We start from the raw sequence: 15,866 nt of genomic DNA, 5'->3' as shown, positions 1-15,866 counted from the left end.
TCTTTGTGTGGTTTCATAGCACGAACTAGAACTTTCCTCCCTTCCCTTTTACCTCAACAAGCAAACCCATCTGTTGTCCCAGCTCACTGTGCTCAGGAAAATTCCCGAAGCAGTCTGCGTTTGGAGCTTAGGCGTATTCCCAGCTTCGACATTCTCTTGAAGGCCTGAGATTTTTGATCTTGGTCAGGTTGGGTTCCTACAGAACTTACAAGATCTTGTCCTGTACTGACTACTCATCTTACCCGTATGTGTGTTTTGGGGTTTTGTTTTTTGGTTTTTTTTTTTTGGTTTTTGGTTTGTTTTACCTAAAATTGTGGTACTACACTATGGAGGACACAATTTTAAAGGCAACAAGTACACGGCTATCCTTCTCCCCTCCCCGTTTGCTTTCCAGAAGTCTCCAGCCACAAGCAGCACCACCTACACCTACTTTGTTTGAAATGTTAATGAAGTTATTTAGAGCTGCGCCTTCACACAGATTTAATTCTGCAGTAAGTCTTCAGGATCTCCTTAAAGCAAGCTGCTTGCCCGTCGCATCCCCCATCACGAATTCATTTCCAAGTACTGAAGGGAACGTTTATTTTAGAAGTGCCTGCTTCTGCTGGATGAAACCTGGGCTTTTCTTGCTTTGGGGGCCGGGAAACGTTTACTGAACCCTTTTGAAAAAGCTCTGGTTCGTGTTACCTCTTTGGGGAAAAAAAAAAAAAAAGAAAAAAGCTTGCTTGAACACACGGATCAAGCAGAGCTGGAATTTTTTAGGGCCGGCTTTCATTTTGCAGCCTAAGACGCGACGGTTACTGGAGCGCCGAGACCTCTTTTGGCCTCCCTTTTGCTCAGATGGAATGCGAGCTAAGGCCGGCTCGGGGGAAGGATGGGGGAGGGGCTGCTCACTTGACTCACCGCGTTCACCTGTGTCCCCCCTTGCTGGCCCTCCCTGGCGCTGCTGCTTATATAGGGGTCCTTCACCTTTGCACCTATGGAGCAGCTTCCGGGCATCTCTGGAACTCCTAAAATTCTGCAAAGGGACACACCTGTGTGCATTTTTTTAGCTTTCATTAGATTCTCAGAGGAACACCTGCACCTGGACTCGTAAAGGCCAGTATCTCAATGTTCTATTCCTGCAACAACAGAACAAGGAGCTTTCAAACTTCATCTGCTTTCCCTTCATAACAGAAAACCAAGGTTCAAGGCCAGGAGAGCAAAGCCGTAGGCTAGATTCACATCTGGAGTGCAGGGAACCCCCCGCCTCTAGCCTGGAGGAAGCATCCGTTCTAAAAGTCTCTAAACGCCATGAAAACCGGTAGTCCAGAGCTCTGTAGAACCAGAGTCCAAGCTCTGTAGAACCCCGCGTTTGCCGAAAGTTGGAGCCCTCAGGACGACTGAGCCTCAGTTTACAGAGGACGATCCATAAAATGGGACAAATACATACCCTGTAGAGCAATATGTCCCACAACACACCTGCTCACAGGATGTGTTCCCTGTGGGATTACTACCGCTCCCGGAGCGGCTCACCTAGTTGGTCTCCCAACAGAAGAACCTAGCAATTACCTGCCTGCCAAAGCGGTGCTTTTCAGACGTCCGTGGACATGAGTCACCTGGGGATCTGGTGGAAATGGGGCCCAGGATTTGCATTTCCAACCCCTCCCCGTCCAGGGACCACGCTTTCAGTAGCGGGATACTAGGACGTAGCGACACTGACATGAATAATGTAACGCTGACATCATTAGCCCGGACTTGGGCCACTGATCTCACAGTCAGCCTAAGGAAGAAAAACACACGTAAGGACGGATGTCCTACAGACATCTGTAAACAATGACCAACAAAAATACCTCCAAAAGGCCCAGGCTTTGCACCATTTTGCTGTCTGTTTATTTCAAGTTTACAGAGAAGCTTAAACATCTGTGGAAAAACACCAAAAGCTTATTTTTCTCTTAAATTCATGTACTTTTAAGTGATAAATACACAGTATTTAACTTTGTACACCTGATAAAAGGAAAATGCATAGTAGAAAGGATCAGGAATAAAACAGAAGCATCGGGCATTAAATCACAGAATAGAAAAGTCAGCAGTCCCACGAAACTCAGCCCATAAAGCTGCAAAGAGGATGGGAACCGACGACCTTGAAACCCTCTCTAGCACCTTGGAAGCAAGTGGAGGTCATGGTTCCTCCCCCCAGCAATGCAAAGCTCCCCTCTGGAAGATGAGTGAGAGCAACAGTTTGAGCCCGTGCATCTAAATGCTCAGGTGTTTGCCTCCTCGGTCCAGAAGTGCTTTGAGGATGGGAGCCCTAACTCACAGGAAAGGACAGACCCCTGGGGAGACAGCCTCTCCAGCCCCCAGAGCCAACAAGGGGCGAGCTACCGCTTTCTGGAAGCCCCCGGTAAGCCTGTGAAAGAGACGGGGGAAGTGGAACAGGGCAGAGGAAGATGGGGCAAGACCTTGTGCAGGCCCCAAGTTGCTTACACCGAATTGGTCCCACAGATGAGCCAACAATGGAAGAAACTGATAGGGAATCTTTTTTGCTAACCAGGAGAAGCTGCCCATGATGGCTTCTCCCCTTTCTGGACAGAGCCAGCTTCCAAAAAACCAAAGTTTGTGCTCCAAGAGAATGGTAACCCTACCGCTGTGTGGTACAGCGCTCTGCTTATACTTTATGCGGGGAGCACTTTCTTTGCACAGCTTTCTTTGGTGTTTCTTTGGAGAGGAGAAAAAAAAAAGTTATGAGCCCACCCACCTAAAGAGCTGGCATTCCGCATGCGGAATCTTACGTGGGGAGTTCTGCAGTGGAAGAAATGGTCTTGCCCGATGCAGCTGCGTAAACAGGAGTTCTGCAGAGAGCTCGCTGCCCGCCCGCCCCAGGCGAGCCGCTCGGCCAGGCCAGAGTCCACACAGACAGGCTGGGACTAAGGACAGGTGACTTGAACTACTGCAAGGTGCTGACTGCAAACCAACCAGACCCCATCTGCTCCCAGAAGGGGCGGCGCCCGCAACACAAACACGTGCAGGAACGCAACAGGAAGGACCAGGTCACAAAAAGCAAGCAAGCAGGACAGACCACCCTTCCTCCGACGGTCGTCTCTGCTCTTGGAAGCCAGCATTCCCTAATTCTGTACGGTCTGTACGACAGCAAGAAAAGTCTGGCTAAATGACAGTCAAGAGCTTACGAAAGTCTGTGGAAGCCAAGGACACCCAGGTTCCGCGAGTGCGCTGGGCAGCGGGGGCACGAGGCCTCGCTCCTCTGTCTCTCTGTAAGAAGTCGTCCTATGATCAGACAGAAACTACAGGAAAGCATGTCCTCTGAGCCCAGTTACCAACACCATTTTCCCCAAGCCAGAGACCAAAAAAAACACTGGGAATCTCCCAGGCCAAAGGCCTTCCTGTTTTCTCCCCCTTGAACTTCCCACTCAGCCACGTGTGGCTCTGGAAGAAGTCACACTTGAACTGCAGTGAGAATTCCCAGTATGAGTCGGAAACCAAAAAGGTGAGCTTCTTCTGTCCGGGCTTTTGGCTTACAAAACAGAACTCCCTGTGCCAAGCCCTGGTTCTCTTGGACCCTGAGGACAGCTCTGCGTTTCCACAGTCTTCTCTATAGGGTGCCCCAGAGTTCTTGTGTGGATCCTCACAAAGCTTTGCCAGTAAGGACGATCATTTGTGTTTCCGTTGAAGCAGAGTATTTCCTCATTGGCCCTCCAGAAACTAAGTGTCTCACTGACAGCAACAATCAGCTAGTAATTGAGAAAACAAAACTTCAGCGGTCTCTAGGATACACAGGTTACGAACAGGCCAAGCTGCATGTTAATATACAGGCACAGATTTCATTGGCTCTAACTCTCAGCACAAGCCTGAAGCCGTGGAAAGAATCCTGGAAGCTCTAAATGATCTCTGAACTGCTCTAGAGTTCAGTCTAGTTAGAGAATTGAAAGTATTTTGTTTACTCGTAAGCCATGTAATGTACATGGAAGTGTAGGATTTCACCCTGAAGGTTTTGTCCTTTAATGAGAGACTGACCAGAGCTCAGTTAATATTTCAGAAACCCGCTGTGAGTGGCTATCAGCCCTTTAGGTGAACCCCCCCCCCGCCCCCCAGCTACCATGGAACGCCCTTCGAGGGGTGGAAAATCCCCTTTGCGAAGCAACTAAGCTTCAAGCCCTTTCCCTTTTCCAGACTACAACTCTACCCATAAAAAAAATCTGAAGTCCTTCTTACAAATAAGGTGCATCGAAGCTCCCAGCAGCTCCTAGGGCCAGCCCGGCCCTGACCCCGTGAGCCCCCAGTCCTGGAAGGGGCCACGGGCTTGGAGTCTGGGGCTTTCGGGGTTTGCAGGAGGAGTCACACCCCCTCTTCCTCTCCCTCTCAAACACAGCAACTAACTATGTGGTCTCAGCCCACACCGCCAGAGTTCCCTGCCAGTTTTTTTATGATTTTCAAACCCCACACACATTCACTTGGTATTATCTGACATGGTTCTGAGTTCACAATGAAGGATTTTTTGGCATAAAAACGTTTTAAAAAGCAATTGTCCCAAAATGGATGTGGCTTTGGGTCTGCAACTCCTCACACCTGCCCGTTCAGCCAGCCAGCGGCCAAGGTCGATGTCATGGAGTCAAGTCTTTTTTTTTTTTGTCCCCTTTAAAACAACAAAGGAAGAAAAACAAAACAAAACAAAAACACCAGAGATGACGGTCAAGGCTCTACACACGTGCTGGGTTTCCGTAGGACATGCTGCTATGGAAACGCAGGGTGCAGCCTGCATGCGAGGTCGCCAGTCCGGGCAGCTACTCCATCGCCTGGTCGGGCCGCAGAGGATGCATGCGAGCGCACGGGCCGGGGGCCGGGGCCCCCCAACTCTCGGCACGGGGACCGCCTTTCACAAGAGCACTTCCTCCTCCCCCACGGGGGGCGGGTCGGGGGCCCGGAGGCTGTCTTCGCTGCCTTGCTTCCTGCTCACCGAACAGAAAACCCACGTTAAGGCAAGGCTGCCCCAGCCTGAACCTGCGTCTCCCGCCTTCCCACACCACCTGCAACGTCACTGACTTGGCTTTCTCCTTTTAGAGTCTCTCCCCTTTTCTTGCCTATATGAGGGTTTCAGAGGAGACTTCGTATCCCCCTCTGTAAATGGCAAAGCAGCAGCATTTGCCAAAAATAGAAAGGAACTATAAAAATAGATGCGAACCTATCTGTGTAACACCCCAAATCATCCCACGTGTGTAGGGCGCAGCCAGCGAGGGGGCCTGTTCCTGGAGGTTTTTAGGTATCTTGATGTGTCTCCCCACCAGCCCCCACCCCAAGCTTCCTTCTTCAGGCTAAGGTTGAAGGCTCTTCAGTCACCTGTAGGTGAACTTCCTGGGGGGGGGCACCTGGGTTTGGCCTGGCACAGAGCCAGCCTTTTGGAAACAGTGGTTAAGAGGACTGCCGCCTGCACACAGGCTCATGGGACACCTTGGATGGAGAGAAGGGCCCTCCTCTTGGTGATGTGAGGGGTCAGAGCAGAAGAGACCGAGGAGGTAGGAGGAGAGGTGTCGCCATGTCCCTGAGAGGTCATATCCTGAAATGCCCCCAGCCAGACGTGCCCGGGAGGACAGACACAGGCTGATCTAAGGAGCTGAAAAGGAAAATCCTTGAGAAGCCCAAATCACTTGGACCGCCAACAACAGGGGCCCCTTCTAAGGGAAGCCAGACTACGGTCTGCTGTGTGTCCCTGGCCAGAAAGGAAACTCTGTCCTGGCACAACGGAAGAGAAAGGGTGACGTCTGTACACTCCTAAGAAGAAACCCCTCTCTGTTTCAAGAGCAGGCTCACTAGCATTTAGGTTTCTGCCGACGAAGAGGGGGTCTAATCTCCCAGGGAGGAGAGCTGTAACTAGATGTCCAATCCCGTCCTCAATTTCTGCCCTAGAAGTGCCTGCTTGGACCAGCGGGTGTAGTTGCAGGCGGCCAGCCGGCAGGCCTCGGACCCAAGGCCTCCAACAACTGAGTAAGCCCTGGGAACTCCGGGTGCTGGGTCTCTCAGACAAGCTGAGCACCCCACCAACAGCCTGAGGGCAAGAGAAGTAATCCGCAGGCCTTGCTGGGAATCTGGATAAGGGAATAAAGGAGTCAAGCCATTTGGGCCAATCTCTGGCACCTTGCGATTTTGAGCTCATTGAAGATAAAAAACAGATGGCCAACTAGCACACAGGCAGGAGGTAAACCCTACAACTTGAGATTGAAAAGAAAAAGTCCAGCCCATTAGGCTCCATCACCTCGGGAGGCTCAAAGAGCAGCAGGCAGCAGATAAGTGGGGATCCACCTGGCAGGAATGATGGCTAACTGCCACTTTCCCTGATCCTAAACTGTCCCCCACAGGCCCCTGATCCTGCACTGCAGCTGGCCAGTAATCTTCATCTCATGCATCAACTCCCACCACACAGAATGGCCGCGTGCTTGTATGTGAACACTTGTAGCGGCAGGCATTTGTGACAGCCAAAGTGGAGACAATGTCCATCACCTAACGATCGGAGGAGTACAAGGTGGTCTACCTGCACTACGAAATACCATCTGGCCAGAAACAGGAAGGAGGCACCGATGCCTGCTACACCACGGATGAACCCTGGAGCACGATGCTGAGTGCGAGACCCCATACACAAAAGCTTACACGCTGTACAGTTCCACTGACATGAAGTGTCTAGAACAGGGCAACTGTACAGACACGGAGAGTAGCTTAGTGGCTGCTGGGAATGGGAAGTTGCTGGTGACGGCTGGGAGACAGGATTTCTTCTAGGGCTAATAAAAATGCTCTAAAACTGGGGAGCCTGGGTGGCTTGGTGGGTTAGAGCCTCTGCCTTCGGCTTGGGTCGTGGTCCTGGGGTCCTGGGATCAAGCCCTGCGTCGGGCTCTCTGCTCCACGGGGAGTCTGCTTCCTCCTCTCTCTCTCTGCCTGCCTCTCTGCCTACTTGTGATTTCTCTCTGTCAAATAAATAAAATCTTAAAAAAAAAGTTCTAAAACTGTGGTCTTAGTTGTACAAGTCAAAACCACTGAACCGTGCCCTTCCAATGGGTGAAACTTACATATTATGTAAGTTACATGTCATATGTAAGTTATATGTCAATAAAACTGCTCTGAGAACATAAAAATGGTTTCCCAATTACAAAATTTTAAACGTCAAAAAAATTAATAAAAAATACATAGAAATGACTGTCTGAAGTTCCCAGTTGAGGACGAGGTAGTGAGTAGAGCTCAACAGAAGGAACCCTAGAATTTCCATCTTGCCACAGGCACTAGGGGGAAGAGAGGCAGCAGGGGTGCTAAATGTTTATCATTAGTCCACAGGGACAAAAACTGCCATCTGTCCTGGGAGATGCTGGTAATGCTGACAAGGCTTCGTGTTGAGAAGACAAATGGCCAAAGGGAAAAGATTCAGATGCACCCCGGGGACACAGGACTCGTACACTAATTTGCAGCAGGCGGGAAGGGAAGCTATTTTCTACGTCTTCACCCATCAGAGAAGAAAGGGGCGGATACTGGAGAGTCCCAGAACACTGCTTGCCTGATCTACGCTCTGACCACGTGGCCCCAAGGGCAGGAGCAGCCACAGGACCCCGTGACATAGCTTCAACGCCACTGACGTGCCCAGAGCATATGTGGGTACCAGACTGGGTCATGAGATCTGGGTGAATTCACAGGCATTCCAGGTGGAGCGCCATGCACCCGCAGCCCCAGCCCACATGCATGACCCGCCGTCGGGTCCAAGCCCCTGGATGACCCTTGTTTTTGTCCTAGGTCCAGAGGCCCCAGGGGAGCCTGGGCACAGCAGCCCAAGCTGGAAGGACCCTCCGCCTGGGTGGGGAGGCCCCGTGCTCTGCAGCTGCCCCCGCCCCCAGGCTCTGGCAGAGGCTACAGCGCAGGCAGGCAAGCATTACCTTGGGCTCAGACAGGGGCTCACACTCCCTGGTTGGTTTTTTGCTGGAATGGCCGGAGGGGAGGGAAAAGGAAGTGAGAAGGGACACTTGGGATCTATGAGATGCCTTTCCCCCACCCCAGAGACACTCAGACCCCCAACACCAGCTTCCCAGAGCTGTTGCCAGGGGGACTTTGAGCAGGGTGCCCCTGCTGTGACACACAGGGTCACGTGGGCGAGAAAGGCCTTGCTCATCCATCGCCGGGCTGATAATCCCACCATGGAACATGCATGCTTCTGGGCCACAAAAATTCTGACTCTCAAGAGGTCCCTCAGTTAAAGTGCAAGTCTCCCGCAGAAAGGCTGCCGCATGGGTTAGGCATCCACAAAAGGTGGGCTAAGTCCAGGTGGGGCGGGGTGGTGGCGGTGGTGGTGGCGGTGGTAAAACCAAAGGCAGCTGCTCTGATTTCCCCGTGTGAGCCTGGGAGACCTGGTCTAAGTCGTTCCAGACGCTTCAGCTCCAGGGATGGGCCCTGGGCAGAGTGCGCTGGGCAGGGCTGCCCTGTGTTCAGCCCTTAGCTCCCCATCCCAGAGGAAGGCAGGGGGCCACTCACGTGAGCAAGTTTCCAGGCGCCGACAATGAGCGCTCCTCCCGCCGGCTGCCCTCAAACGGGTTCCCGAAGGAGCGTTTCCGTATCATGGTCTTCACCAGGATCTGAAGGACAGAAGAGGAAGCTGGGCCACCCGGGGGAGACTCCAGGCAACCACCTCCCCTGCGCCACTCTACGAGAGCGATCTCCCTCTTCCTTTCTCTACCAGCCTCCCTGCCGCTCCTACGGCTTGTGGCTGGCGACAGGCCTTTGAGAGATCCCAGGCAGCATCCCTCCCACTGAGGACACAACAAAGCCATCACCACATCTGACTAGTCCATGTCCAAAACCGTTCATTCTGACATTCTGCTGTCTTAATCTTGTCTCAGTCTACTGAAGCCCCAGGCGGGTGCGGGGAGAGGGGCGGCTCTGTGCTCCAGGAGAGGCCAACACTGTCCCTCCAGTAACTTGGAAATGTTGCACACAAGCCATCACTACACCTGCCTCGTCGCCCATCAACCCTGTCTCATCTTCAAACCTGGGCCTTTATTTTCAGTGAAAACTATCTGACCACTCCAACAAGAAAGCAACTGTTCTTTTCCAGGCCAAATTCAGGGGCTGCCACTTCTCTTTAAGCTGAAATAAGTGTCCCACAGTAGAACACTCACCATTTTAAAGTGTACACTTCAGTGATTTCTAGTATATTCACATCACCACCATCTAACTTCAGAACATTTCCATCACCCCAAAAAGACACCCCATTTCCCCTCCCCCCAGGCCCTGGCAACCATCAATCTATGTTCTGTGGATTGATTCATCTATTCTGCGCATTTCATGTAAACGGAAGCACACGGTGTTCAGCCTTTTGTGTCTGGCTTCCTGCACTGAGCCCCACGTTCTCAAGGCTTCTACGGCTTGAGGTGTCGGTGCCTCCTTCCTCTTTGGGGCCAAATGATGTCCCTTTGTACGGATACACCTCCACTGGGGGACATGTGGGACATTTCCACTTTTTGGCTCTTGCGGATAATGCTGCTCTGGACATTCGTGCACATGTTTTTGTGTGTGGACCTGTTTCCCACACAGTTTTCATTTCTCTTGGGTCTGTACCCGAGGAATTCCTGGATCACGTGATGACCATGTTTAACGTTCTGAGGAACGGCCAGACCGCTACAGTGGTCACACCATATGAGGCTGCCTACTTCTCAGGGGGCTGCATTTGAGTAGAGGATGGGAGACACCTGACGGGGTGTAAGGAGCTGAGGAAACACCCCAGGATGCTGAAGGCGGCCAGCCCAGAGGCTGCTGTGGTGTGAAGGAGAAGGGGCTGAGAAGTCCCAAAGGTCCATCCAAGTATGAAAGGCACTGGGGGCAGGCTGGTCCATTGTCAGTAGTGGGAACTTGCTCGTGGGCCCCCTCACCCATTCTAACATAGATGGGATCCCCAGCTTGGTTGGCAGATACCTGCCTGATCCCTTGGGAAGGGGCACCAGTCCCTCATCCTGTCCCATGGCCCCTACTCAGCTTCCCTCTGCCTCCCAATCAGGTCCTCTCCAAAGCCCAGACCTGATTCCCTTACTCTCAGACAAAACCTTTCACCCACAGGACTCTGGAACTTATCCTGCCGCTGGCCAGAGGGCCAAGGACAATTCTGGAGCAAGGGAGTGAATGAGATGTTTTTGGTGATGCTTTTGGCTGCTGCATCCTCTGGAAGGAATAAGGAAAAGACCCCAGCCTAGGAGGAGCCGGCCCCCAGCCCCTCCAGCAGAACATGGTGCCTCTTCAAGCTATTTTCCATGTTGACAGAGCTTCTGAATTGTTTTATGTGTCTGCTACTAAGAAGAAATCTAAGTATTTAGAAAAACATGGACAGCGGTGCCTGGGTGGCTCAGTCGGTTAAGTGTACCTTCAGCTCAGGTCATGATCTTGGGGTCCTGGGATCAAGCCCAGAGATGAGTCTGCTTCTCCCTCTGCCCCCTCCCCCCACTTGTGTGCACTCTCTCTCTCTAATACATACATAAAATCTTTAAAAAAACAAAACAAAACAAAAACAGTGACGTTCCAAAAGGTGGAAACACCCATCATCTCAAAAACGGATAAACAAAATGTGGTGGCCTAGCCGTACCATGGTGTGTTATTCAGCCAGGAAAAGGAACAGCACGCTCCAACACAGATGAACCTCAGAAACACCGCGCTGAGTACAAGAGATCAGACACAGGAGACCACATACTGCGTGATTCCACTGACATGAAATGCCCAGGAGTGGCAAATCCAGAGACCGAAAACCAACCGGGGGTTGCCAGGGGCTGGGGCGAAGGAGAACAGAGTGACTGTTAATGGGCACAGGGTTTCTTGGGGTGGGGGGGATGAAAATGTTTCAGAAGCACAGAGGTGATGGTTGCCCAATATTGTAAATGTGATAAATGCCACTGTATTGCTCACTTTAAAACGGTTTGTTTTACGACACACAAGTTCTAGGTCATAAAAAAAGAAAACCACTGACTTAGACCCCCCCACGCAAGGCACTCCCCGTCCCTCCCTGGCCATGGCTTGTGGTCTGTGGTTCCAGGAGCATACCATTTCCTCCTCCATGCCTCTGCAGGTGTCGCTCCCCACGCCACTCCCTGTCCCCCGACAAGACCACCTGTCCTGCCCCTCCTGTGGCCTTGTCAGCTATCCCAGCCCTCAGGACCCAGCAGAAGAGGCTCTGCCTCTGCCCTTCTCTGCACAAGCCTGTCACCGTGTGAGAGCAAAGGAGGGTGATTTTTTTTTCCCCTCCATCTTTCTTACAAGGCCAGAAGCCTCACAAGGGTTTGGGCTGTACCTTGAGCATCTCTGTGACCTTGTGCCTCACACACACTGGGTGAGTGGACCTGGACCTCCCCACCTTCGCCCCCACCCTCAGATGGCCGCAGCAAACCCCATTTCCTCCCTGGTGCCCACATTCCATTTTCCACGTGGGATCTTTCCAAGGCCAACTGGGATGGGGCTACTCCCCCGATTTAAACCCTGCAGGTGCTCCCCACCCCTCTTGGGACCAAATCCAAATCTCTGCTGTGGCCTCATGTCTTGGGTGGTCTGGCCCCACCTCCTGCCCAGATTCCCAGGGCCACCTTCCCCCCACCTTCCTTGCCCTGCCTCAGCGGCCCTGGCTTTCTCGAAGCTTCTTGTGGGCCAAGCTTCCTCCCAGCAGAGGATCACCACGTTTGCTCTCCCCTCTGCCAGAAACACCCTTTACGCAATACCACCTCAGCCAGTAACACCCTGCCATCCACTCTGTATCTAGTCACTCCTTCCAGGACGACTTCTCCAACCCATCACCTTGGCCACATCCACCTCTTAGGGCTCCGTGGCCCCCCTTAGGGATACACCTTGCAGCCCCGGTGTTTTGTTGGTTGTTTGCCCAGCATCCGCCTCTCCAAGACCACCAGGCACACCATGTTGGTTTTGCTCATCCCTGGAACCCCTGTTCCCAGACCTCTAGGATCAGAGACCTCCTAAGAACACCCTGAGCCTAGAACAGAATAACCTGCGGTGGGCACCTGGGTCGGACACCAGCTGCCTCCCGCACTGTGGGTGCAGGACATGGATGAGAAAGACTGAGTGAGTGTGGGTGAGTTTTAACGTGAAGGTCATGCAGAGGCCCCAGGTGGGGCGGGAGGAGGGAGATGTGAATGGATGCCCCACCACGGGGGCTCAGGTTTTGGAAGGAGAGAGAAAAGTGTGTGGGGAAGCAGGAGGGAGAAGTGCAAAGCTGGGAGAGAAGGAGCCAGCACTTGGGCTCCCACAGGAGCAGTCACCTGAGGCCAGACACTGTGTCTTTGTGGAAAGTCTCACCAGCTCCTCCCAGAGCCTAGGGCCCTGCCTGCCTGCTGGAGCCAGCGGTAGCCAAACGCAGCCCAGGGCTTTCACGGTGGCCTTAGAGGGACGGCCAACTGGGCTCTGCCGCCTGGCCCCCAGGACCTTGAGAGTCCTACTCTCCTTCCTGGAGCTAGATGCCCTCCTGGGTAGGGGACTGGCAAGTGAGGGATTCCCAGAGTCTCCAAGGTTAAGCTTGAGGACTCCACGTTCTGGTCCTTTTTCCTAGGTCAGGACCCAAACACAAGGCCATAAAAGCACATGAATTGGGAGCCCCAGCCCCTAGCCCTGGGAGCTGCCCACACGGCAGATGTGAGGCAGGCTAAGCCATCCTCTCAGGAGACCGAAGATCCAGCCAGGTGGGAATTCCATCTTAGAGACCTCGGCTCCAGCTCCCGCCCCTGGCACCTGCGCTGGTCCTTCTCCTCGCCCTGTCATACTCTGAAAGCAGGAAATCCAGGAAGAGCAGGAGTCACCCCTCCCTATAGTCACAAAGAATCTGCCTGTAGACAGAACTAAAACTACAAGATGCAGGGGCCTCCTGGCCTGCTGTGTGACTAAGGCCCAGAGCCTGGAGGCTGTGAGTCAGGGACAGACCCAGCCATCCCCTGACTCTCAGGCCCAGCGTCTGCTGCTTGGCTGCCCGCCTGTGTCCCGGCCTGTCCTTGCCGGCCCGCCTCATGCTGTCCCTGCTCTCGGTCAGTGGTTCGGCCCGCCTTACCACGGTTGCCAGGCTGGGAATGTGTTTGACCGAGTTCTCGACCTCCTCTTCGGTCACCTCGACCAGCGTGCAGTTCTCGTCCTCCGATGGCAACGGCTCCGCCCCATGCCTCGTGACCCAGGGGTGCAGCTTCAACGAATGACAGGAGGGGTGAGGGGCAGGCGACTGGCTCCCAGAGGCCAGAGGGCGACACCAAGGCCCTGCCAGTGAGCGGAGCCAGGGAGGCAATGCACAAGGGCAGAGGTGGCCGCCTGAGGTCAGGCATGCAAGAGAGCTGGCAAGCCAGGCAGAGGGTGGGGGTGAGCGAGATGCAAGGAAACGTGGAAAAGACGGAAACAGAGAATGGGAGGGAGCCACGAGGCCGGGATGTGCGCCAGACCGCACTCTCCATGGGGCCCAGGTCTTGGCAGAAGTGACCAGAATTTGACATCTGCCTTGTACGGTTGCCCAAGGAGCACCCATCACCCCTCAGCAACCTTCCCTGATGCCCCTGAAAGGCTCTGCTGAGAGCAAGCAGACCGTCCCCATTTCACAGAAGGGGAAAGAGAGGCTTAGGGAGGCACAGGGAGACCAGTTAGAAGGACACAGTCAGGAGAGGACCCGGGCAGGGATCTTCCCCACCCCGCCATCATCCCTGGGGTCCAAGTCCTTATCTGGAGCCATTTGTTCTCCTCCTCCTCAAATCCTAGTTAACTAGATGCCTAGGAGCTCCTGAAGCAAACCTTTGGATTTCTGAAAGAGTCAGATGTGTGCATGTGGCACTAGTCAGGGTGTAGGGGATGCACAGGGCTCTCTCCTAACAGTGCTTTCTGCAAAAGGATGGAATTCAGCAGGCCAGGGACACGGTGTCAACCTGCTCACGAATTTCCTCCCATCCCCACTGAGATTTCTCAAAGGGATGGGCAGGGCCAAGGAAAGGATCTAGGACCTTGGCAGCCAGGGTGTGGAGCACACAGAGACCCCAGTCTGGTCTGGTCCAGGGAGGGTGAATGCCATCAGCCCAAGCCAACTGGAGCGAGCACCAGCTGCCCCACTGGCAGCAGATCCCACTGCCACAGTCACAGTTAACGCAAGTCCAAATCCTCCTCCCCAACTCCCACCACCACCAGCCCTCAGCAGCCCAGAGGCCCAGGGCATGGGAGGATTAACAGTGCCGAGAAGGGCGCAGCGCTGTGGACAGAGAGGCGTGGGGCCCGGCCGAGGCAGGGTTGAGCCAAACAATTCCAAGCAGAGGACACAGGCCTGGTCCCTGGTGCACACCCCATGGAGAGTGGTGGCCCTCAGGTACCTTGATTTCTGGCACCACGATCCTTGATTCCGGGTTCTTGTCCAACATGCGGGTGATTAGGTCCTTCAAGTCCTCAGCTATATCGGGCCTGGGGGATGGAAGACACGTTAAAGGGTGGGACACACACAAAGGACCGCCAAGGTCTTGGAGAGGAAGGTGAGTTGGGACAGAAAGGCAATACTCACTGATCTGGAAACTCCAGGGCCTGACTCTTGATCTTACTGTGTAAACACATGATCCGCTCGTCCATGAACGGGCACTACAAAAAGAGGTCAGGGACAGACTGGCCACTGAAGGCTGCCACATCAGTCTTGCATAGGCTGGCATCACTCCACGTGGGTTACAGCAGAGGAATAAATGCCCAGGAGCCCACTCTAGTGAGGGAGCAGTTCCCATGCCACAAGGCTAGAAGAACCAGGGATGTCCTTCTAGAAGGGCTAGAGCCCCTCCCAAGCACACTGTGGCTTTCCTCAGCAGCTGTGCTTTACTTTACCTACTTATACAAAAGCAAAGACTCCTCCACCCAGAGGCAGCCCCACCTGCTGGGTGAACAGTAATAATACTAAGAACAATATCTAAGATGTAGGGGCGACAGCAGTGATTCGTGGGGCCTTAACCTGGGTCAGACCTTGGACAGAGGTTTCTCAGGACCAATCTTCACTGGCTGTTCCCTCTGCCTGTAATGTTCTTCCCACCAACAATTGCATGGCTCGTTTTCCCCCATCACTCAGGTATCTGATCAAAGCTCACCTTCTCAGGGAGGCCTTCCTGAGCCCCTTTCTAAAGCAGACCACCCCCCACCTGCTGCCATGTGACTTCTCCTCAGAGCACCGAGCTGGATGTTATGTTACATTTGTCTTCGTTTACTGGTTAGCTCCCGCAGGGGAACATCAGCTCTAAGAGAGCAGGGAGATTGTTGCTGGTTTTGCTTCCTGCCGTTTCTCCAGTGCCCAGGAATACCCCTGGTGCAAAGCAGGGGTTTGATAAATACTTGTTGAATTAATGAATGCTTGAATTATATCTGCCGATCCTCTCAGAGCCTTAAGAAATCATAAATATTCTTCTCATTTTACAGAAAAGATAAAAACAGAAGCTCAGAGAGGTCACATGTGTGGGAAGCATAAAGCTGGGATTTTGACTCTGAAGCCCATTCACATGCCACTTCCCAGGTGACAAATCAGTGCTTCTCGGTGGTGGAACAGACCTGGGAGGAACTCAGGTACAGTGCCAGAAAAGGAACTTTTATTTGGGGTGCTCGGAATGTGGGAAAAAGTCACAGAATGTCACCTGGTCCTTTCCTGTCCAAGGAAAATTCTTTCATTAAAAGCAGTAACTTGGTGGCGCCTGGGTGGCTCAGTAGGTTAAAGCCTCTGCCTTCAGCTCAGGTCATGATCTCAGGGTCCTGGGATCGAGCCCCACATTGGGCTCTCTGCTCAGCAGGGAGCCAGCTTCCCTTCCTCTCTCTCTCTCTGTCTGCCTCTCTGCCTACTTGTGATCTCTGTTAAACAAATAAATAAAATCTTAAAAAAAAAAAAA

The 15,866-nt window shown here is 53.1% G+C and overlaps 1 protein-coding gene across 6 annotated transcripts in view; it reads right to left on the bottom strand.

Annotated features, from left to right (window-relative positions):
- Window positions 1-1,846: 1,846 nt before the first annotated feature.
- CAMKK2 (calcium/calmodulin dependent protein kinase kinase 2) overlaps window positions 1,847-15,866 on the bottom strand; it is a 47,251-nt gene continuing 33,231 nt past the window's right edge. For 2 of the 6 annotated variants that reach the window (XM_059408383.1, XM_059408382.1), the window contains 6 exons: window positions 14,516-14,589; window positions 14,331-14,418; window positions 13,043-13,171; window positions 8,491-8,591; window positions 7,899-7,941; window positions 4,634-4,940 (listed from right to left, as the gene is read on the bottom strand). In XM_059408383.1, coding sequence (XP_059264366.1) covers window positions 4,776-4,940; window positions 7,899-7,941; window positions 8,491-8,591; window positions 13,043-13,171; window positions 14,331-14,418; window positions 14,516-14,589 — 600 coding nt within the window. In that variant the 3' untranslated portion in view covers window positions 4,634-4,775. The other 4 variants (XM_059408387.1, XM_059408385.1, XM_059408386.1 and 1 more) reach the window with 4 other exon arrangements.

This window comes from Mustela nigripes, chromosome 8 (genome assembly GCF_022355385.1).
Source record: "Mustela nigripes isolate SB6536 chromosome 8, MUSNIG.SB6536, whole genome shotgun sequence".
NCBI lineage: Eukaryota > Metazoa > Chordata > Mammalia > Carnivora > Mustelidae > Mustela > Mustela nigripes.
Note: the sequence above shows the minus strand (reverse complement) of the source record. Positions and strands in the feature narration are given on the sequence as shown.